General features: G+C 35.5%; 3 protein-coding genes across 3 annotated transcripts; 2 read left to right on the top strand and 1 right to left on the bottom strand.

Moving 5' to 3' along the window:
• Positions 1-256: 256 nt before the first annotated feature.
• LOC131645119 (BRASSINOSTEROID INSENSITIVE 1-associated receptor kinase 1-like) lies at positions 257-8,731 on the top strand. Its single transcript, XM_058915778.1, has 9 exons — positions 257-390; positions 676-819; positions 1,092-1,163; positions 1,277-1,348; positions 1,435-1,511; positions 1,930-2,058; positions 2,158-2,505; positions 7,635-8,035; positions 8,131-8,731. Exons 1-9 carry the CDS (start codon positions 272-274, stop codon positions 8,452-8,454), a joined length of 1,686 nt encoding a protein of 561 aa, XP_058771761.1. The 5' UTR covers positions 257-271; the 3' UTR covers positions 8,455-8,731.
• A 3,937-nt stretch (positions 8,732-12,668) lies between these two features.
• On the top strand, positions 12,669-17,013 carry LOC131645116 (BRASSINOSTEROID INSENSITIVE 1-associated receptor kinase 1-like). Its single transcript, XM_058915775.1, has 11 exons — positions 12,669-12,824; positions 13,246-13,378; positions 13,472-13,543; positions 13,704-13,847; positions 14,253-14,324; positions 14,413-14,484; positions 14,573-14,649; positions 15,090-15,218; positions 15,324-15,665; positions 15,850-16,244; positions 16,434-17,013. Exons 1-11 carry the CDS (start codon positions 12,725-12,727, stop codon positions 16,755-16,757), a joined length of 1,860 nt encoding a protein of 619 aa, XP_058771758.1. The 5' UTR covers positions 12,669-12,724; the 3' UTR covers positions 16,758-17,013.
• A 2,253-nt stretch (positions 17,014-19,266) lies between these two features.
• On the bottom strand, positions 19,267-23,228 carry LOC131645115 (BRASSINOSTEROID INSENSITIVE 1-associated receptor kinase 1-like). Its single transcript, XM_058915774.1, has 10 exons — positions 22,902-23,228; positions 22,754-22,825; positions 22,046-22,189; positions 21,731-21,802; positions 21,541-21,612; positions 21,381-21,448; positions 20,991-21,128; positions 20,544-20,885; positions 19,966-20,360; positions 19,267-19,876 (listed from the first exon to the last, which is right to left on the bottom strand). Exons 1-10 carry the CDS (start codon positions 23,135-23,137, stop codon positions 19,592-19,594), a joined length of 1,824 nt encoding a protein of 607 aa, XP_058771757.1. The 5' UTR covers positions 23,138-23,228; the 3' UTR covers positions 19,267-19,591.
• Positions 23,229-23,582: the final 354 nt, after the last annotated feature.

Below are 23,582 nucleotides of genomic sequence, written 5' to 3'. Positions count from 1 at the left end.
TACTGATCATCATTCATAATCATTTCTTTTTAATGTTTGACTTTTGCCATGAATTAGCAAGTGAATTAGAGTCTTGAAACTTAACTCATCTCATTTCATTCTCATACCATGTTGAGAATTTTGACTTGAGTCTAAGTAATTAAGAATAATGCAAACAAGTTTGTAAGTCATACTACTTAATTTCATTTCTTTCATTCAAATGGTGATACCATATTAAGGAATGGTTTACAAAGTTGATATGTCATTTTTACCTGTAGCTTTTTTATTATGAATGTTTATCCGCATATTGAATCATTATTTTTTGTTGCATTTGGACAGTGATCTTGGAAATCAGGACCTTTCTGGTACACTGGTTTCAAACCTTGGTCATCTCTCCAATTTGCAATACTTGTAAGTTTTGAGTATATTTGAGTGTTTTTGAGCAGATTAAGCTCAACCTTATTTTCTGTTTTGCTGTTTGCTTTAAAGGATCATACAAACAGTAGCTCTATATTGAGTGGTTATGCATCAAATCAATTTCTTTATCTTCTTCACTCTATTTCGGTTTGTCTCGTCGAATTCACAATACATCAGCTTCATACAAATAATATGAATATGATTGTCACCTTTCAGTTATATATGCTGGACTTTTTTGTGTGCCCACAAGTTTGAACTTTGTTCCTTTTTCATTGGCAGGGAACTTTATAATAATCGTATAACAGGTAAAATCCCCGAAGAGCTAGGAAATTTGGCAAACTTGGTGAGCTTGGATCTTTACTTGAACAATATAAGTGGTACTATACCCAATACATTGGGCAAACTTCAAAAACTACGTTTCCTGTAAGACATGCTTTCATTATGCTTGTATCTTTTATCTGTAAAATTTATTCGTGTTTGTTTCAATTGTTTTACTTCCTTATTCAACATCCTTTTATTGTGTTTCCTGATGGAAAGAACCAAGCTCTCGAAACTTGGTAGAAACCGTGGCTTTGCATTAGCTATTTCCTGTGTAACAATTTTGTTCTGAGAGTGTGTGTATGAATTCCATCTCTGTTTGAAAAATATGCTTCTCAATAAATTATTACTTTAACTCATCTTGCTCTTAAATATAGGCGTCTCAATGATAATACTTTGAGTGGCCGTATTCCCGTGTCTTTGACAAATGTTTCTACGCTGCAAGTTCTGTGAGTGTTACTTCTTTATTTAGATTTTCCTTATAGTCGAAGTAGATTTTTATTTATACTAGAATCGAATTTTTCCATGAGTAAATTGACACAGCGGACATTTTGGAGTACAGTGATCTCTCAAACAACAATCTAGAAGGGGATGTTCCAGTGAACGGTTCATTTTCATTATTAACCTTTGTCAAGTCAGTACAAATAATACTGTTCATATCTGTCTTATGGTTCACAAATGACATGAAATGTTGCTAATGCCATGTGTTCTACTTTACAGTTATCAAAACAATCCTCACTTGAAACTACCAAAAATTATTCCTGAGCCACTTTCTCCACCATCACCAGCTTCTTCAGGTTCATTGATTTTAAATTGTTAAAGAATAACTTAAACAGAAAGCTTCAATTCAGAATATAACACTAGCTTGCTCAAAATACTCTAGAATTGAAACCAAACTCAACTCTTTTTTCTCCTAAAGTTTAACTTTAAGACGAGATAAAACAGCCAAACTAGGTCTTGATATTGATGTCATGTTAAAAAACCACATTACCTAAAAGTTTGAAATATTAAGCAAGGGTTGCCACCATGTCAAACAAGTATTATATTTTTCATATACTTCGCAATTGTTTTTAATCTGCCTCTAACCTTTCTCTTACCTACCATTATTGCTGTTGTTTTGATAATTGATAGTCATTGGCTATATGGCTTTTTCCAAATGTTTATTCAGTAATTATGGAAAAGGATGGTGTTCCTCATGGTTAATCATTTTTTCAGGTAGCAGTAATACTGGAGCTGTTGCTGGAGGAGTTGCTGCGGGTGCGACTCTGTTGTTTGCAGCCCCTGCAATTGCACTTGCTTGTTGGCGAAAAAGAAAACCACGTGATCAATTCTTTGACGTTCCTGGTTAGTTAAATAACAGAAAAGATGGTACACATGCTCATTAATTTATATATTTATAGTTGTTAATTACTGGTGAACTGACATTTTGTCCATCTTTTACAGCGGAAGCTGAGGAGCATCCTGAAGTTCACCTTGGTCTGCTTAAAAAGTTTTCTCTACGTGAGCTGCTTGTAGCGACAGATAACTTCAGTGAAAAAAATTTCCTAGGTTGGGGTGGATTTGCAAAGGTTTATAAAGGACGTTTAGCTGATGGCACTCTTGTAGCAGTAAAAAGAATTTCTAAGAAACATATACTACATATGGAGCTGGATTTTCAAAGAGAAGTTGAAATGATCAGCATGGCTGTGCATCGTAACATACTCCGGCTTCGTGGTTTTTGCATGACGTCTACTGAACGCTTGCTTGTGAGTCCTTACATGGCCAATGGAAGTCTATTATCACGTTTACGAGGTTCCCCCATCTTTTCTCTCACATGCCCTTTTCTGGCAAAAAAATTTATTAGTGTTAGTCTTCAATATCAAACTTGTTTCTGGTTCATTTTTATTTATGATAAAAATAATGTTGTGAAAAACGATACCAATAACAAAGTATAATAGGGAATTATGGAAGAGAATAAGAACACAAGAATTGGTTATAACTGTTATTCTTTTACTTTCTCTTAAAACAAGATTACAAGTTTACAAGAATAACAAATAACCTCTCTCACCCTAAATTAGGATTTGCAGCTTAGCAATGATGAGAGACTAGTATGCTATTTATAATAAAACCTAACATACTAACTAATGGGCTTTTTCCACAAGGCCCATTACACAAGCCAACTTAATAAACAAGCTAACTTAACAAATTAGGGTTTAAACACTAAAACCTAATTTAACATGCTAACAACCCTAGCATCTTCGACACAAGCATGTGAACAACCTTCGACTTCATGCTTAATCCTGTCGAACCAAGAAGCTACCATTCGACCATACTAGAGTTTGATCCAATATCTCACAAATCTCCACCTTGGACCTAACTCTACAACGTCAAGGAACAAACTAGCTTTCTTCATGCAGCTTTATCAACTGCATACAGTGGAAAAACTTGTAACTCGGCAATGTCTTGGTGATCATATCAGCAGCATTGTCTTCAGTCGAAACCTTCAGCACTTGGACTTCTCCACGCTCGATTACTCCTCTGACGAAATGCAGCCTCACATCAATGTGCTTAGTTCGCTCATGATAGGCTGAATTCTTCGACAGGTGTATTGCACTTTGACTATCACATTTAACAGTGATACCTCGACCTTGAAGTTTTAGCTCCTTCGCAAAACCTTCAAGCCACAATGCTTCTTTCACAGCTTCAGTTAGGGCAATATACTCCGCTTCAGTGGTTGATAGAGCAACAACCTTCTGAAGTGTTGCTTTCCAACTAATTGCAGTGCCAAACATAGTGAAAACATATCCAGAAATAGATTTTCTGGAATTCATACAACCTGCATAATCAGAGTCGACATATCCTTCTATTACTGCTTTACTATCTTCACCCAAGGCTCCACCATAAATTAGGACTCTATTCAGAGACCCATTTATGTACCTTAAAATCCACTTCAATGCTTGCCAGTGAGCCTTTCCAGGATTCGCCATGTACCTGCTTACAAGACTTACTGCGTATGCTATGTCGGGTCTAGTACAAACCATAGCATACATCAAAGAACCAACTATATTAGCATACGGAATGCTATTCATATAGGCTCTTTCGACATCAGTACTGGGACACTGATCAATACTCAGCTTGAATTGAGGGTTTGTTGGAGTCACAACTGGCTTCGAATTCGACATACCAAACTTTTCAAGAATCTTCCGTAGATATGCCTCTTGAGATAGACATAACTTCGACTTCTTTCTATCTCTTCGAATGTCAATTCCAAGAATCCTGGAAGCAGCTCCCAGATCCTTCATATCGAACTCCTTATTGAGTTCAGCCTTCACCCTCATCACATCTTCAACATTGTTGCTTGCTATGAGAATATCATCCACATAAAGCAACAAAATAACAAATGAATTACCAGGTCGAAATCTGAAGTAAACGCAGTGGTCGAACTGACTTCTAATGAAACTTATGCGTGCCATGAACTTGTCGAATCTCCTATTCCACTGTCGAGGAGATTGTTTCAGCCCATACAAAGATCTCTTTAACTTGCACACATAATCTTCCTTCCCCTTTTCGACATACCCTTCAGGTTGCCTCATTAGGATCGTTTCATCTAGATCACCATACAAGAACGCAGTCTTCACATCCATCTGTTCCAGTTCAAGATCGAACTGTGCCACCATGGCAAGCAACATTCGAATGGACCTATGCTTCACAACAGGAGAAAACACATCATTGAAGTCGACACCTTCTTTCTGAGTGAAACCCCTGGCAACTAACCTTGCCTTGTATCTTTTCGACGTCACTCCTTCAATTCCTTCCTTAACTTTGAAAATCCATTTACAGCTGACTAACCTTGCCCCAACAGGTTTCTTGATCAGTTCCCAAGTATGATTATCATGAAGAGATTTCATCTCATCATCCATGGCCTTCAGCCATTCAGTCTTATTTCGACTCCTCATAACTTCCTTATAGTCTCTAGGTTCTTCGTCTAGAACCTCACTTGCAGAGATTAAGGCATAAGCTATAAGATCTGCATATCCAAGTCTCTGAGGTGGCTTGATGACTCTTCTCGACCTATCTCTCGACAATAGGTAGTCATCGTCAGTTTCCTCAACTTCAGCATCTTCTGCTTCTTCTTCGACTTCATCTGGGATATGCAATTCAGCATCAACATGCTCCACCTCAACAGGAATCTCTACCTGTTCCAGCTCTTCGTCAGATGTTTCTGTACTTCGACCAACATCATTAGTTTTCTTAAAAGCCATTTCAGCTTCATTGAAAACTACATCTCGACTGGTGATACACCTCCTGTGACCTGGCTCTAGGCACCATAGCCTATAAGCTTTGACTCCTTCAGGGTATCCCATGAACATGCATTTCAGAGCTCTAGGTTCGACCTTGTCTTGCCTAATGTGAGCATAGGCTACGCAGCCAAATACTCTCAGTTTGTCGAGATCTGGTGGATGTCCCGACCAAACTTCTTCAGGTGTCTTCATATCTAACGCTGTCGAAGGACATCTGTTTATCAGATATGTTGCTGTCGAAACAGCCTCAGCCCAGAACACCTTTGTTAACCCCGCACTAGTCAACATGCATCTGACTCTCTCCAAAATAGTTCGATTAAACCTTTCAGCCAAACCATTTTGCTGTGGAGTACCTGCAGTAGTTCTATGCCTTGCAATACCAGAGGCAGCACAGAAACTGTCGAATGCCTCATTGCAAAATTCAAGGCCATTGTCGGTTCTCAACCTCTTAACCTTTCTGCCAGTCTGATTTTCAACCAGAGTCTTCCAACTTTTGAAATTCTCAAAAGTTTCATCCTTAGTCTTCTGGATGAATACCCATAATTTTCTGGAATAATCATCTACTATGGATAGAAAATACCTTGCTCCTGAATGTGATGGACACCTTGCAGGCCCCCAAAGATCAGCATGGATGTAATCAAGGGATCCATGTGTTCTTTGTTTGCCTTTGTTGAACTTCACTCTGCAAGATTTTCCAAGTACACAGGGTTCACAAAACTTCAGCTTTTCGACTTTGTCTCCACCAAGCAGATTTTGTTTCCCTAATTCGACCAGACCCCTTTCACTGACATGGCCCAATCTCATGTGCCAGATTTCTGTTTTCGACAAAGGTTTCGTGGATGCAACATTTGTCGAACCACTTACAACTTCAGCCTCAAGGGTATACAAGCCTTGTTTCTTCACGCCTCTCAAGACTTCCTTCGAACCCTTCATGACTCTTAGGATACTTTTCTCTCCTTGGAAAACATATCCTTTCTTGTCGAATTCACCAAGAGAAAGCAGATTTCTCTTCAAATCAGGAACATACCTGACTTCAGTCAACAACCTTATTGACTCATCATGGAGCTTGAATCTCACAGATCCAACACCTGCAATCTTGCAAGCCTTGTTGTTTCCCAGCAATACTGATCCACCATCTTGATCACATAATTCCTCGAACAAGTCTTTGTTTGGAGTCATGTGCCAAGTGCAACCTGAATCCATAATCCACTCCTTCTTAGAGTCACTGCTTGAAACCACAAGAACATCAGATGATTCGAAATCATCTTGAACAATGGCAGCGTTGCCATTATCCTTACCTCCATGATATTTCAAGCGTTCAGGGCACACCTTTCTTGTGTGACCCTCCTTCTTACAATGGTAGCATCGAATGCTAGATGCTTCGCCACTGTAAGTCTTCGACTGGCTTTTGCCTTTCTTCTTGTCGAACTTACCATCCTTTCGTAAGAGTTTTCCTTTAGCGGCCAAACCTTCGCCAACAGTCGAAGGTTTATGCTCCTTTCGTTCATTCAAGTCCTTAGAGTACAAGGCTGATTGAACTTCTTCAAACGTCAGGGACTCCCTTCCATACAAGAGAGTTTCTTTGAAGTGAGCATGTGATCGAGGCAAAGCGCACAATAGTAACAACGCTTGATCTTCATCATCAATCTTCACATCAATATTTTCAAGATCAAGAATCAGCTTGTTGAACATATCCAACTGCTCAGCCAATACTTTGTCTTCAATCATCTTGAACGAATACAAAGCTTGCTTTAGGTAGAGTCGATTTACCAGCGATTTGGTCATATACAAACTTTCAAGTTTCACCCATAACCCTGATGCCGTCGTCTCCTTTGATACCTGCCGGAGAACCTTATCACCAAGGCTCAACAAAATTGCGCTGTGTGCTTTCTCGATCATATTTGTTTTCTCCGCTGCCGTCAATTCTGCATTCATGGCTGCCTCTCCCTTCAACGCTTCCAAACAACCCTGCTGAACCAGTAGGGCTTTCATCTTCAAGCGCCACAGACCGAAATCATTCACTCCGGTGAACTTTTCAATCTCATACTTTGTTGAAGGCATCTTCTCCACGCTCACCGCACCAATTTGTTGTGAAAAACGATACCAATAACAAAGTATAATAGGGAATTATGGAAGAGAATAAGAACACAAGAATTGGTTATAACTGTTATTCTTTTACTTTCTCTTAAAACAAGATTACAAGTTTACAAGAATAACAAATAACCTCTCTCACCCTAAATTAGGATTTGCAGCTTAGCAATGATGAGAGACTAGTATGCTATTTATAATAAAACCTAACATACTAACTAATGGGCTTTTTCCACAAGGCCCATTACACAAGCCAACTTAATAAACAAGCTAACTTAACAAATTAGGGTTTAAACACTAAAACCTAATTTAACATGCTAACAACCCTAGCATCTTCGACACAAGCATGTGAACAACCTTCGACTTCATGCTTAATCCTGTCGAACCAAGAAGCTACCATTCGACCATACTAGAGTTTGATCCAATATCTCACAAATAACACCTTAGTATTTCTTGAGTATTCTCTGGTAGCTACTCAAAAGCATTGAAATTCTTAAATACCTCAAATTTTAAAACTTTGTCTATGTATATTGATTCTGTTTTAATTTGCAGAACGAAATGATTCTGAACCGCCGCTTGAGTGGCCAATGCGGAAGAATATCGCCCTGGGATCTGCGATGGGGCTTGCTTACTTGCATGATCATTGTGACCCTAAGATTATTCATCGTGATGTGAAACCTGCAAACATATTTTTGGATGAGAACTTCGAAGCTGTTATTGGAGATTTCGGTTTAGCAAAGCTTATGGATTACAAAGACACCCATGTAACATATACTCGGATTTGTGGTACGTTTGGGTATATGGCACCTGAGTACTACATAAATGGAAAGTGTTCAGAAAAGAATGATGTTTTTGGATACGGAGTGACGCTGCTTGAATTAATAACTGGACAGAGGACTTTTGATCGAGGACGTCTTGCCAATGATGATGCTAATATATGGCTACCTAATAAGGTAGGTTTTATAAAATTTAACTGCCATTTGTACATGAACAATTTTTGTTAAGTTATGATATGCATTAAGCTCTTTGCAACGTTCTATTCTCTCAGGTTAAAGGACTTCTCGAAGACAAAAAGTTGGAAACACTTGTAGATGCAGAATTGAAGGGAAATTATGATGTTGATGATATAGAACAGTTAATCCAAGTGAGTTTACTATGCACACAAGAGTCCTCAATGAAAAGACCGAAAATGTCTGAGGTGGTGAGAATGCTAGAAGGTGATGGTTTGGCCAAAAAATGGGAGCAATGGAAGAAAGAAGAGACAAATCGACAAGAATTTAACAATAACGATATGCATAACCGTAATGCAAATTGGATAATAGTAGATTCAACTGAACATATCCTGCCAGATGAACTCTCAGGTCCTAGATGATCCCTTTGAAGATTCTATCATATCGACAAGTGAATAAACTATACTTCGTCTGCCTGAAAAAGATAAACTTCATGATTTGCACATATGCTTTTCACCATCATATCTTTCAATAATTATGGGATAAGTATTGTATTGTATTCAGTTTTTTTTTTTCTTTGGACTTGGAAATGAGTAGTATCTGAGGAGGTTGCTATGATTTTGTCTTTCTAATGGTTGGAATTGGACTTTCTCTGCATATATATGTTTGAAAGATAATGGAATCTACTTTTCAAGTTCACTTTGGAGTCTATCATTTCATCCTAAAATATTACTAATAAGCTTGTGCTTAAATTAGTTAATCCTATTAATAGATGGGATTTTTCATTTCATAAGCTAATGTATTTCTGACATAGGCAATATTTTAGGATGAAATGAATTACAATTAGTGTGCTAGCTGTGTCATATTACATAATTGCTGTCAATTATGATTTAAGCATGAACGTAGGAATTTTTCCAACAATAATATTATTTTGTATAGTTCATTCTTACTATATGTGCTTAACGAGCCTGTTGCATATATTTGCATATGTTTCCATACTGCACTACATACCAAATGGAAAACTTCTTTTAACAGGTTGATTAACTTGTCACCTGTTACTTATGCTTAAACCTCATATTTTTAATATTTTAATATTGCATGCTTTTATATTATACTCTTGTCTAAAGTTATCAAATTTCAAAAAATATGAGTTTTTATCAAAAATTTTTAAAAAATATTGAAAATTTTAAAATTAAATTATTACTAATATTATTTAATTGATTTAAAATAATTACTATCCAACTAAATAATTGTAATTAACTAATAATTAATTCTACTCCTATCATTCCCTAAATCTCTACGTTTTTACTCAAACACCTCATACACCTTAAAACGAATATTTCTAAGGCTACCACCCTATACCAAAGGATCCTCCAACACACCAAAACATCAAACAACATACTATAACACATAATTCAATTACAAAAAATTAAATTAAATAAACCAGGATGTTATAAGAGGGATGTCCAAATCAAATAAATTTGACAAATCAAAGGTAAATGTTTTAATTGTCAGAAAACTTGTCACTTCAAGAAGATTTGTCTTGAGAGAAAAGGTCAATGATGATTATGGTCAAGTTACGATTGACTTAGATCATGATGGTTGTGAGGATGTTGATGCACTAGTGGTATCGAGTTTGGAAACTGAAGATAGTTGGGTTATTGATTCAGGTTGCTCTTATCACATGTTTCCATAAATAAAATACTTTGAGACTTTGAAGCTAGTGCATGGAGGAGTAGTTCTTCTTTGTGATAATAAGGCTTACAAGGTTCATGATATTGGTACATTCAGACTTAAAATGTTTGATGATCGAGAGTTTTTTATTCACAACGTGAGGTATGTTCCAGAACTCAAGTAAAATTTGTTATCTATAAACATGTTTGATGATCTAGGCTATTGCACTAGAGTTGAACATGGAGTATCGAAGATTTTGTGTGATGAAGTGATTATTGCTAAGGGTCTAAAATATTTGATCTATATATTTTAAAAGGTTCAAATGTTGTTATTCATTTATCATTAACTAGTGGAGGCTTTCATGACAAGAAAAAACTATGGGATTTGAAGTCAAGGCGTTATGAATGCCTTAAGGCTGTTTCAGAAGTGTATAATAAATTTTGCAGAAAACAATGGATAAAAATGCATGTTATCGCTGAGTTTTTATTGAGTTTTTGTGGAGGGGCTAATGTCAAAGCAGCTTACTTGGTTGGTAGAGAATTTCCTCAAAGAAAGAATAGTACAAACCAATGGATAAACCTGTTAGAAATAACGGAAAAAACTCAACTTGAGGAGGAGTTTCTTACTATGGAGAAAACTCAACTTATGACATAATTGATTGGATGATGCTATGTGTGAAAAGAGTGGACTAATTTATGGTTATAAATAGCAATATGGTAGGTTGCTTGTTCCAGGGCATGGATTTAAGCAAGATGTTTTATTAATATCAAGTTTAAGAGCCACCACATCATCTTTTTGCCCGTTGTTTTTAAATTCATATGATGAACCCCTCAATAGTTGTCATTAGGGGTGGGAATAGGCTGGGGCGAGCTAGGCTTTTCCAAGCCTGAGCCTGGCCTGTCAAAAAAACGGAAGCCTAAGTCTGGCCTGTAGCCTGTCGTAGGCTTATTTTTAGGCCTGGGCCTGGCCTTTTCGAAGGCCTGGTTAGCTTGTTAGCCTACATAAAAGCCTATTTGTTTTAGACATATGTAAACAAGCATTTAAAATAATGTTTAAATAGACTAAATAACTAAAAAAAGCAAGAGATTAAAAATTTGTTTGCATTGACTTATTCTAACTTACCTATTAATATTAATTTTGTGAGACTATTTGTTTAAGAGAGTTTATGAAAACAATGTTCATCACGTGTTTTCATCTTATTTTCACAAGGTCTTCAAGATAATCAAATTTTATTTATGTATTTTAATTCAAACTACAAAACATAACATAATGATAATAAAAAATTATTCATATTTATTTAAATAGGCCGGCCTGGTAGGCTTCAAAGGCTTTGTTTAGGGCCTGAAGCCTAGCCTTTTTAATTATATAGGCTTATAAAAAAGCCCAGGCCTTCTCTATTTAAATAAAATGTGTGGCCTAGCTTGAGTCTGAATAGGCTAGCCTGTAGGCCCCTGTTATCGGTCTGGCCTATTTCCCCCTAGTTGTCATAGCATTATCCAAAATAGATCTCCTAAGAATAAAAGTTGATTGGTTATTAGAGACACACTTATCAAAAACTTTTTTTAGATTATTCGTAAGAACTTTAACTATCACTTTGTAATGTTTGCATATAACATTATAAAGTGTAATCGGTCTCCAATCTTTCATGAATGTTTGATTTCTTCTTTTGAAATTAGTGTAATATTGCACTAAATTCATAGCCCACAAGTATCCAAAAACTAATGATAAAAACCAAAGTTAAAACCGTTAAGCCCACTACTCTTATCTACTTGCATAGAAAAAATGATTATTTAAATTCATGGTTAATAAAAATATTATTGGTCATTTGTTAGCATAATCTTTTTAAATTTTTATCTATCTCAAATTATTTGTCTCATCTGAATTTGATATGCGGTATTTGATTTTATTATTTTGTAAGAATTGTTAATAAAGTAATTTTAAATTATAAATTAAAGAAATTAATATTGTGTTGAAAAAATATATATATATTCAATTTTTAAAATTTCCAAAAATTAGCATTTTTAGTACAAAACTATACAAAGAAATTAATATTTACTATACAAAAAAAAAAAATACTATTTGGTCCAATTCAAAAGTTTGAAATTTGAACATTCGAAGATTCTTTCCGGCGGTGGCTCATCCAAACCGTTGAATTAAGAAAGATCACAGGATCTTACAATGAGGTTGCCACACCAGATCATAAGCTACGCTCTCTTCGCCGCCGATCGGAGAAACGCTTTCGCAATCGGCTTAGTCCTCTTCGAATCGATTGGCGGAATCTTCATCGCTATTGGCCATTACAAAATAGCGTCTCTTCAATTTCTGAAATCGAAGCTGATAGAAGACGGTGAGAGGTTCGGTTTTGCAATTCTCTGCCGGAATCCATGCTTGCCGGAGAAGAGAAAAGTTTGAGAGAGTAAAAGTTGACATACATACGATGCACCGTAACTTGATGCATTATTATCCAAATCTAACGGTTCAGAATCAATTTGCAAAAAGGATCTTTCTTCCTACAAGCGTACGTATATCTTTGACCGTATCTTCTTTTCACTTTCTTATTTTAATCACAATTTATTATTTTGTATTATGATTTCATGGAACGTGTTAAACAATTCAAAATTTAAAATATTGCATTTTAATAAAATTAGTTTTTAATTGTTAATTGTTAGTTGGTCAAGTCGTGATTCAGTTCTGATTGATGGTGACAGTAAACTTGCTATAGAAGACTACTGTTCGATCTCTGCAACTGCGATCACGATGGTCCAGATCTTTCTAAGAAATTACTGCCTTCATTTAATATTGACCTTTTATATTAAAGTATTTAGTTAATGAACATGTGCTTAAAAATTAAATATTATGGATGTAAATAAAAGAAAGAAAAGTCATAATTAAACTATAAACTTCACTAACGATTTTTCTTCGGGTCAACAAGTCAAAATATTGATGAAAAGAAGGTTTGTGTTTTATTATGAATGAATGATTATGAAGTTGTTTTGTTATTGTTGTAGTTGAATAAACATGAAGGAAAGACTGATTTCATCATCTTCTAATACTTTCTTTCTTTTTTGGGCAATTTCGGTTCTTCATTTGCTGCTTAAAGCTTCTTCCAATCTAGAAGGTGTTTGCTTACTTTTCTCTTTACTCTTTCAACCTTTTAATTGTTCATATGTTATTTAATATGTTATTTATTGATGAATAATATTGGAGTTGACTTCATAGTAGACTTGGAGTAGCTTTTGTAATATTTCATTTTCAACCCAAATATTTTGTACCTGTAATATTTTTGATCATATGTTTGGATAATTTTGGTAAAGTTTCATATATTGTGATGGTGTTCTGCATCACTACCTAGATTAGGCTGTTTATTGTTTGTTCAGTGATTACTGCTTAGTTCCGAGCCTAGGAAATTCATGGTTGAACTGAATTCGCGATGATGATAATTATAACACTTCGTGACATAATCGTAGGCTGGGTTTGACCACCTATACTGTATAGGACTTCCTATAATGGCAACTGAAGATTGGTTCTTTTTAGCACAGGTGATGCACTGAATGCATTGAAGAGTAACTTGAATGATCCTAACAATGTTCTTCAAAGTTGGGATGCTACCCTTGTCAATCCTTGCACGTGGTTTCATGTTACTTGCAATGGCGATAATAGTGTGACCCGTGTGTAAGTTGATGTGTCGTTTTTAACTGTAGTTTTTATGAATGTTTGTCCGTGTAGTGAATCGTTATTTTAATATTTTTTGTTGGATTTCGACAGTGATCTTGGAAATGCGGCGCTTTCTGGCACACTGGTTTCAAACCTTGGTGATCTCCCAAATTTGCAGTACCTGTAAGTTGTGAATCATATGTGATATTGTTGAGTAAATTTTAACTGTTTCTGAGTAGATTAAGCTCAATAAAATCACGTGAATGTGAGCGGTCGTCATTCAATTATTTGTTGGACTTTTTTGTTTGCACAAATCTGAATTTTTTTCTCTTTCCAATGCCAGGGAACTTTATAATAATAATATAACAGGTAAAATCCCAGATGAGCTAGGAAATTTGGCAAACTTGGAGAGTTTGGATCTTTACTTGAACGAAATGAGTGGTGTTATACCTAATACATTGGGCAAGCTTCAAAAACTGCGTTTCCTGTATGACATACTTTCATTATTCTCATATTTTTATCTGCAAAATTTATTTATGTTTGTTTCAAAAAAATTTCTTCCATGACCTTCTTCAACACCCTTTTTTTTCTGTTTCCCTATGCAAAATGTGGTGGATTCTGTAGCCTCTACAACATGACCAGTATATTTTCAGCAAAGCTGCATGCAATATAGAAAAATGAATTTGCTCTATCCAATGCATACAAATTTCTAATATGATTATATAATTCATTCATGCACTTGGAACTAAGACTTAAATTTATGAATGTATCAGTTATGACTTAAATTTCTTTCTTTTTTAATGTATTTAAATAGCTAGTTGCCTGTCATGGTTTATTACTCCACTTTATCAGTTGTATATAGCAAACTTATTCATCTTGCTCTCCATAATAGGCGTCTCAATAATAACAACTTGACGGGCACCATTCCCGTGTCTTTGACAAAAGTTAATACACTGCAAGTTCTGTGAGTGTTACTCCTTTATTTAAATTTTCCATGAGTTGTAGTCAAAATAGATTTGAATATGTGACACAACGGCTATCTTCAAAAACAGTGATCTCTCATTCAACAATCTAGAAGGGGATATTCCAGTGAATGGTTCATTTTCATTATTTACCCCTGTCAGGTCAGTGCAAGTTATTATATTCATATCTCTGTCTTATTCTTGACAGATGACCTGAAATTTTGCTAATGTCCTGTGTTCCATTTTACAGTTATAAGAATAATCCTCACTTGAATAACATAACAATCACTCCTGTGCCAGTTTCTCCATCGCCACCACCTTCTTCAGGTTTGCTAATGTCTGTTTTTTGTTTACAATGATTTTGAGTGAAAGCTTTCAATTCAGAATAAAACAACCAAATTAGGTCAACTTGATATTGATGTTATATATAAAAACCATGTTACCTAAAAGTTTGAGTTATTAAGCAAGGGCCATCGACATGTCAAACAAGTATTATATTTTTCATGGACTTTGCCAGTGTTTTGAATCTGCCTCTAACCTCTATCTCCCCTACCATTATTTCCAATGTTTAATTAATTTATACTCATTAGCTCTCTGGCTTTTCCAAATGTTTACTCCGTAATTATGGAAAGGGACGGTGTGCCTCGTGGTTAAATTTTAGAGGAAAATATGATTGTATTGAACTTCGTGACTTTTTTCCAATCAGTCACAATCTATTTTTAAAATAGAGTTGCAATTTCTAATTAAACTGTTAATCCTTTTTTCAGGTGGCAGTAATACTGGAGCTATTGCTGGAGGAGTTGCTGCTGGTGCTGCTCTGTTGTTTGCTGCCCCTGCAATTGCACTTTCTTATTGGCGAAAAAGAAAACCACATGATAATTTCTTTGACGTTCCTGGTTAGTTATATAATGGAAATGATGGTACACATGCTCATAAATGCTATATTCTATAGTTGTTAATTACTGTTGAACCAACATTTTGTCTGCTTTTTATTGCGGCAGCTGAGGAGGATCCTGAAGTTCACCTTGGTCAGCTGAAAAGGTTTTCTCTACGTGAGCTGCTAGTAGCGACAGATAACTTCAGTAACAAAAACATTCTAGGTAGAGGTGGATTTGGAAAGGTTTATAAAGGACGCTTAGCTGATGGCGGTCTTGTAGCAGTAAAAAGACTTAAAGAGGAACGCACACAAGGTGGGGAGCTGCAATTTCAAACAGAAGTTGAAATGATCAGCATGGCTGTGCATCGTAATTTGCTCCGGCTTCTTGGTTTTTGCATGACATCTACTGAACGCTTGCTTGTGTATCCTTTCATGTCCAATGGAAGTGTGGCGTCATGTTTACGAGGTTCTCCATCTTTCCTCTTATATCCTTTTCTAGCAAAAATGTTGGAAGTGTTGGTGTTCATTGTCAAACTTGTTTCTGATTTATTTTTAGTTAACATTGAAAAGCATGGAAAAAACATAAATAGCTCAAACTTTAAATAGCAAAATAGTATTCTTACTGATGAAAAATGTTACTGTTGTTGTAGAGCGTAATGATTCTGATCCGCCGCTTGAGTGGCAAAAGCGAAAAAATATTGCGCTGGGATCTGCCAGGGGACTTGCTTACTTGCATGATCATTGTGACCCTAAGATTATTCATCGCGATGTGAAAGCTGCAAATATATTGTTGGATGGGGAATTTGAAGCAGTTGTTGGAGATTTCGGTTTAGCAAAGCTTATGGATTATAAAGATACCCATGTTACTACAGCTGTCCGTGGTACGATTGGGCATATAGCACCTGAGTACCTGTCAACTGGAAAATCTTCAGAAAAGACTGATGTTTTTGGATACGGTGTGATGCTTCTTGAACTAATAACAGGACAGAGAGCTTTTGATCTTGCTCGACTTGCCAATGATGATGATGTGATGTTGCTTGATTGGGTAGGTTTTATTAACTTTGAATATGTCATTAGTACTTGAACAATTTTTGTTAACCTTGCGATGCATTAATCTCTTCGTAATATTCTATACGTCTAAGCATCATTTTTAATGCATTACTATCCATTGATCATTGAGGAGTACTTATTTATCTCTTGCGAAGCATTCGTAACTAGAGTTTTGTGAATCCAGGTTAAAGGACTTCTGAAAGATAAGAAGTTGGAAACACTTGTAGATGCAGAATTAACGGGAAATTATGACGATGGTGAGGTAGAGCAGTTAATCCAAGTGGCTTTACTATGCACACAAGGGTCTCCGATGGAAAGACCAAAGATGTCTGAGGTGGTGAGAATGCTAGAAGGTGATGGTTTGGCGGAAAAATGGGAGCAATGGCAGAAAGAAGAGACGTACCGACAAGATTTTAACAACAACCCCATGCATCACCCTAATGCAAATTGGATGGTATTAGATTCAGCTTCACATATCCAGGCAGATGAACTCTCAGGTCCTAGATGATCCTTTCAACATTCTATCATATGAACAAGTGAATACACAATCCTTCCTCAGCCTGGAGATGCTCTCTGTTGGAAAGAGATAAACTTCATTATTCATGCATATGATTTTCACCATCTCTTCTACTTCATATTTTATTAATTAGTGTCTTTTTAAGACTAGGATGATACAATGTCAAAGTAGAAAATATTTAAGCAATAGACAAGACTGAAATCTATCAATTTCTATAAGGATAAGAAGCATGAGCTTAGTTTTGATATATTTTCAATGTATAAATTTACATTATCAACAAATCAAAATCAATATACATGTAATTGTAACTTTGAAGTCAAATATTTTTAATCCGATTATAACTTATTGACAATGTACATGTACATAATATGGAAAATCCAGTCGAAGTTTCATAATCAATTAAGACCAGTGGGAAGAAGGTTCTTCTTTACCACTATCATCTTGGGAAGGAGGTACTATTTGTGCATCGAGAGTGTTCATCAGAAGTATTATTTATTTTGGTGACATTGTTCACATTTGGTACTATTCATTCAATTTTTTTCTCAGTTAAAAAAAGGAAAATTTTGGAATGGAGCATGCGTATCTCTTTGCTATTACTTCCAATATGGTTGAAAATAAATCTGTTCTATTTTTTCAACCATTATGGTGCCACTCATTACAAGACATTTGATTCTCAACATTATCCGAAGAATATTTCTCCTTCCAATATTATGTACTATTATTATTGTAGATGGTTCTCATCCTCAGGTTGATTGTTGTCGAGATACTGGTCTTCAACCTTTTAAATTGAAAGATGTACTTCATGTTCCCGGTATATTGATCAACTTTATCTCTATTTGGAAAATTAGTTAGAAAACTTACACAATCTTGTTACTTTTGTTGTTAGCTTAGTCGATCAATTCATTCATACCAATCAACATAGATTCATTAATAAGATGCATTTCAAATTGTACAACATTTGAAAGGAATCTCAAGTAAAGAAATTTTGTTTGGCAAAGTGTAAGTGTGGGTCTTGAAACTTATACTGATAATGACTTTGAAAGGTCAATTGTGAAAAGGGTAAAACTATAAGACTTTAAAAATCCAAGTTTTCTCAGTGAGATTTTTGTAACCTGAAAGAGTAGAAAATAAAGGGTGGTATCCAAATTTAGTGATGAACCAAAGTTCATATCAACGACACAAGAAATATGCGAGTGATGAACGAACCGTTGAATCGGGAAATTAAATATAGGAGATGATACATATCTCTATAATGACTTTGAAAGGTCAATTGTGAAAAGGGTAAAACTATAAGACTTTAAAAATCCAAGTTTTCTCAGTGAGATTTTTGTAACCTGAAAGAGTAGAAAATAAAGGGTGGTATCCAAATTTAGTGATGAACCAAAGTTCATATCAACGACACAAGAAATATGCGAGTGATGAACGAACCGTTGAATCGGGAAATTAAATATAGGAGATGATACATATCTCTATAAAGACTAGTCACTCAATTCACATGCGGAGATCAGACTCTTACAACATGGTTAAAGGACTGAGTATCTATATAGTTTAGAGTAATGCTATTTTTACACCTATATTATACATCAATACTTACACCAAACACTGAACAGTATTTATACAATGAATAGTGTTTTTTAAAATAAAATAATAGTGTTTATTTTTATTTTTAAAATTATGGACGACATTGTTCATGTACGGACGTGTATTAACCAACTTTATTACTGCATTAACCAAGTTTTTACACTACATTAACCAAGTTGATAGACTACTAAAAATATTTTTAATACCTGTATGTTGCATTAACCAACTTCATTAACCAAGTTTTAATGACTACTGTAATTTTTAATGAACAGTGTCGTCTGTAATTTTAAAAATAAAAAATATTTTTTATAAATATTATTATTTTATTTAAAAACACTGTTCACCGTATAAATACGGTGAACAGTGTTTGGTATAAGTATTGGTGTATAATATGGGTGTAAGAATAACATTACTCTTTAATTAATTTGGGCACAAACTTATCGCTAATTATTAGTACTCCCTCTCGGTCCCATAATGAGTCGCTTATTTGAAATAAAATAATATTATAAAATGAATGATCTATTTTAATTTTTAATACACTTTTTTCAATTTTATCCTCTAATAATTAAAATTTTCATCATTTTTAATATATAATAAGAATACTATAGTAAAAATACTATCCTCTATCTCACTTTTCACTTTTAACAATTTTTGTTAATCATCTGTGTAAAATGGTGGGCGGGATGACGGAGGAAGTATTTAGACAAACTTCATCAATCATTGGTAAAATGATAGAGTCCAAAGTGAACTTGAAAAGTAGATTCCATTATCTTTCAAATTTATATATTTGTGAAAGTCTAATTCCAACCATGAGAAAGACAAAATCATAGCAACTCCGCAGATACTGCTCATTCCAAGTCCCAAGAAAAAAAAAATGAGATACAAAATATTTATCATCTAAAAGACTAAGTAGAAGATATGGTGAAAAATATATGTACAAATTGTTTCATACAGACAAAGTGCTTCTGAGGCGAAGAGAATAAGCGATTGGAAGAATATTCTTCCTCTCATCATTAGTGATAAACAAAGTGCTTTTATTCATACTGACAACACTATGTTAGCCATTGAGATTTTTTAGCTACATTACACATTTACTTTTCTAGAGTAGAGGAGGAAGAAAATTAACGATCTCGTGTGACACTTCTGGTTTTCTAGAGTAGAGTACAAATAATGAAGTTTATCTTTTTCAGGCAGACGAATTGTGTATTCACTTGTCGATGCGATAGAATCTTCAAAGGGATCGATCATCTAGGACCTGGGAGTTCCTCTCCCTCGAAACGTTCAGTTGAATCTAACTCTATCCACTTTGCATTCAGGTGATGCATCTTCCATTGCTCCCACTTTTCTGCCAAACCATCACCTTCCAGCATTCTCACAACCTCTGACATCTTTGGTCTTTTCATTGGAGACCATTGTGTGCATAGTAAAGCCACTTGGATTAACTGCTCCACCTCATCAAAATCATATTTTCCAGTTAATTCTGCATCTACAAGTGTAGCTAACTTTTTGTCTTTCACAAGTCCTTTAACCTGGATTCAAAACAATGTCAGACAGTTGTCAACATTACATTATAGCCTAAGAGATTAATGAATGTCATATTTAATTTTATAAAACCTACCCAATCATACAAGATCAGATCATCATCATTGGCAAGACATCCAAGCTCAATAGCATTATGACCATTTATTAGTTCGAGAAGCATCACACCGTATCCAAAAACATCCGTCTTTTCTGAACACTTTCCTCTTGACAGGTACTCAGGTGCTATATGCCCAACCGTACCACGAACAGCAGTAGTAGCATGTGTATCTTTGTAATCCATAAGCTTTGCTACACCGAAATGTCCAACAACTGCTTCAAATTCCTCATCCAGAAATATGTTTGCAGCTTTCACATCACGATGAATAATCTTGGGGTCACAATGGTCGTGCAAGTAAGCAAGCCCTCTGGCAGATCCCAGCGCAATATTCTTCCGTATTGGCCACTCAAGTGGCGGATCGGATTCACTACGTTCTACATCATAATCAATATACACAGACACAGCTTTAGTTTGAAAGTCTAATTAGAAATGCCAGAAATTCAACCGTAAGAGCACTCATTGCATTTAAAAATTTGAACTAGTTACAAATTTACATTGTGTCTGTGTAGCTGCCAATAACAAATCAAAATAAGGATAATAGTGACAAGATAGGGCACCTCGTAAAAATGATGCAACACTTCCATTGGCCATATAAGGATACACAAGCAAACGTTCAGTATATGTTACGCAAAAACCACGAAGCCGGAGCAAATTGCGATGCACAGCCATACTGATCATTTCAACTTCTATTTGAAATTGTAGCTCCCCACCTTGTGTCCTTTCCTCTCTAAGTCTTTTTACGGCTACAAGGGTGCCATCAGCTAAACGTCCTTTATAAACTTTTCCGAATCCACCTCTGCCTATTATGTTTTTGTTACTGAACTTATCTGTCGCTACTAGCAGCTCACGCCAGGAAAACCTTTTAGGCAGACTAAGGTGAATTTCAGGATGCTCCTCACCTGCCGTGGTAAAAGACAGGCGAAATGTTGGTTCACCAGTAATTAACATGTATAGAATATAGCTATTATGAGCATGTAGACCCTCTTTTCTGTTATTTAACTAACCAGGAACATCAAAGACGTGATCGAAATGATCGAGTGGCTTTCTTTTTCTCCAATAAGCAAGTGCAATTGCAGGGGCAGCAAACAACAGAGCAGCACCAGCAGCAACTCCTCCTGCAATAACTCCAGTATTTTGACTACCTGAAAAAAGGATTTACAGTATAATTAGAAAGTATAAGTCTCTTCGAAAATAGATTATGTCTAATTCACACCCAACACAACAAAACTGTTGGAGGCTGCAATGAAGTCAACCTAAATGTTGCAATATCAAGTTAACCTCATTTGGTTGTTTTATCCCATCTTAAAACTAAACTTTAAAATAATAGAGTTGAGTTCAAGTTATTCTTTACTAATTCAAAATCATTGTCGACAAAAAAGCAAACATCGTCAAACCTGAAGAAGCTGGTGATGGCGGTGGAGGAATTATTTTTGGCGGTTGCAAGTGAGGATTATTTTGATAACTGTAAATTGGAACACATGGCATTAGCATATTTTCATGGCATCTGTGAACAATGAAACAAAGATATGAACATAGTTATTTATTTGTACTGACTTGACATAGGTAAATGATGAAAATGAACCATTCACTGGAACATCCCCTTCTAGATTGTTGTTTGAGAGATCACTGTACTCCAAGATGGCCGTTATGTCAATTTACACATGGAAATATATGATTCTACTGTAAATAAAAATCTACTTAGACTATAACTAATGGCGAATCTGAATAAAGGAGTAAAACTCACAGAACTTGCAGCGTAGAAACATTTGACAAAGACACGGGAATGCGGCCACTCAAAGTGTTATTATTGAGACGCCTGTTTTTGAGAGTAAGATGAATTAGCGTAATAAATCATGATAGACAACTAGCTTTATAAATCATGATGCATACTGGTGGCTGCTATATACAACTGATAAACATGTACTGTGTTGAACAGGTAACGTCTTTGGTAGAAAGAGATCGAGACGATCAAAACATGTAACAGATACGGTTAAGACTTTTTACGAATAATTAGAAATACCTCAACCAAAGATATGAGAACAATGAAAGTATGTCTTACAGGAAGTGTAGTTTTTGAAGCTTGCCCAATGTATTGGGTATAGTACCACTTATATTGTTCAAGTAAAGATCCAAGCTAACCAAATTTGCCAAATTTCCTAGCTCTTCGGGGATTTTACCAGTTATACTATTGTTATAAAGTTCCCTGCCAATGAAAAAGGAAGAAAGTTCAACAAATAATTGAAAGGTGACAATAAAAGATGTGGCATAGTCCTCGCTTATATAGATTCATACTTTCTACAAATCAAACAGAAATGGGGCAGCAGGCATTTGAGTTTTGATATAGCCGTTTCAAACTTTTGAGAGGTCCCGTATAAGAAGCAGAAGCTACTTCAGTTGAGTCGTGAATTTTTTAAAGGATCCTATTTAACCATAAATTAATTGTGGAATATGTGTGTGGATGCCCTTTTAGCCATTGCTTAATCATAAAAAAGTGTGAGGACCTGTGCTATAGGCCGCCTAGCACACCCTCAAACGCGGCCATGAGTTATGATACAGTCACTAGAAAGAAAAGTACAATCTAAAATGTAGGTTAATGAATTAAATTATCAATTGATTGGCTTTATTTAGTTAATTTGCAAAACTAATGGTATGTTTGGTTATGAGGACGAATACTGGAACCGTGCGTCTAGGGGTCAATTTTTCGTGAAATTGAGAAGCTAGCCTAATAATTCACTCAACAACATCACATATATGAGTGACAACTTACAAGTACTGCAAATTTGAGAGATCGCCAAGTTGTGAAACCAGTGTACCAGAAAGGTCCTGATTTCCAAGATCACTGTCCAAATGCAACAAATATAATGATTCATTATTCAGACAAAAAAACATTCATAAGAAATGACATGTTGACTTACACGGCGATCACGCTGTTATGTTGATTGCACGTAACATGAAACCATGTGCATGGATTTGGAAGTGTAGCATCCCAATCTTGAAGAACATTATTAGGATCCTTCAAGTTCCTCTTCAATGTAATCAGTGCATCACCTTCTGGATTGGAAGAAGCTTTAAGCAGGAAATGAAGAACCATAATTGCCCAAAAAAGAAAGAAAGATTTAGAAGATGATGATGAAATCAGTCTTTCCTCCATCTTTGTTCAACTACAAGTCTACAACACAAACCCTCTCTTTACTCTTTAGAAGGTTTATAGTGAAGTGGATACTTTCATTTTGACTTATCTTTCTTTTATCTACATCAATACTCCTTTTTAACCACATTTTCTTAGAAAGATTCTAAACTAATTTTTTTTAATGCTGTCATTTCTTTCAGCTCAATATATTAATTTTTTAAGTGAAAGGAAGTTATACATACGCTTAAGGGTTGCAAAACGGGTCAGGCCCGCCGGGTCGGCCCGTTTGACCCGCTATTTTGGGCGGGTTGGGCTGAGGTTTTTGGCTCGGTATCTTAAGTTGGTTCGTCCCGCCTAACCCGCTTAAAAAATCGGACCGAGGCGGGGCGGGCGGATTTTGCCCGCGGGCTTTCTATTAAAAAAATTATTTTTTATTTAAAATTAAAACAATTTTAACCATAAAAAC

Source organism: Vicia villosa, linkage group LG1 (genome assembly GCF_029867415.1).
Source record: "Vicia villosa cultivar HV-30 ecotype Madison, WI linkage group LG1, Vvil1.0, whole genome shotgun sequence".
NCBI lineage: Eukaryota > Viridiplantae > Streptophyta > Magnoliopsida > Fabales > Fabaceae > Vicia > Vicia villosa.
Note: the sequence above shows the minus strand (reverse complement) of the source record. Positions and strands in the feature narration are given on the sequence as shown.

Bases quoted from the DNA above. Each gene is read 5' to 3' on its own strand.
- LOC131645115 (XM_058915774.1), bottom strand. From the start codon at position 23,137: ATGGAGGAAAGACTGATTTCATCATCATCTTCTAAATCTTTCTTTCTT. The intron at 21,129-21,380 runs GTTTGACGATGT...TCCTTTTTTCAG, and splicing joins GCCATCACCAGCTTCTTCAG to GTAGTCAAAATACTGGAGTT. The intron at 20,361-20,543 runs GTGCCCTATCTT...ATTATGATGTAG, and splicing joins TGTTGCATCATTTTTACGAG to AACGTAGTGAATCCGATCCG.
- LOC131645119 (XM_058915778.1), top strand. From the start codon at position 272: ATGTTTATCCGCATATTGAATCATTATTTTTTGTTGCATTTGGACAGT. The intron at 1,512-1,929 runs GTTCATTGATTT...TCATTTTTTCAG, and splicing joins ACCATCACCAGCTTCTTCAG to GTAGCAGTAATACTGGAGCT. The intron at 2,506-7,634 runs GTTCCCCCATCT...TTTAATTTGCAG, and splicing joins TCTATTATCACGTTTACGAG to AACGAAATGATTCTGAACCG.
- LOC131645116 (XM_058915775.1), top strand. From the start codon at position 12,725: ATGAAGGAAAGACTGATTTCATCATCTTCTAATACTTTCTTTCTTTTT. The intron at 12,825-13,245 runs GTGTTTGCTTAC...TTTTTAGCACAG, and splicing joins AGCTTCTTCCAATCTAGAAG to GTGATGCACTGAATGCATTG. The intron at 16,245-16,433 runs GTAGGTTTTATT...TTGTGAATCCAG, and splicing joins ATGTGATGTTGCTTGATTGG to GTTAAAGGACTTCTGAAAGA.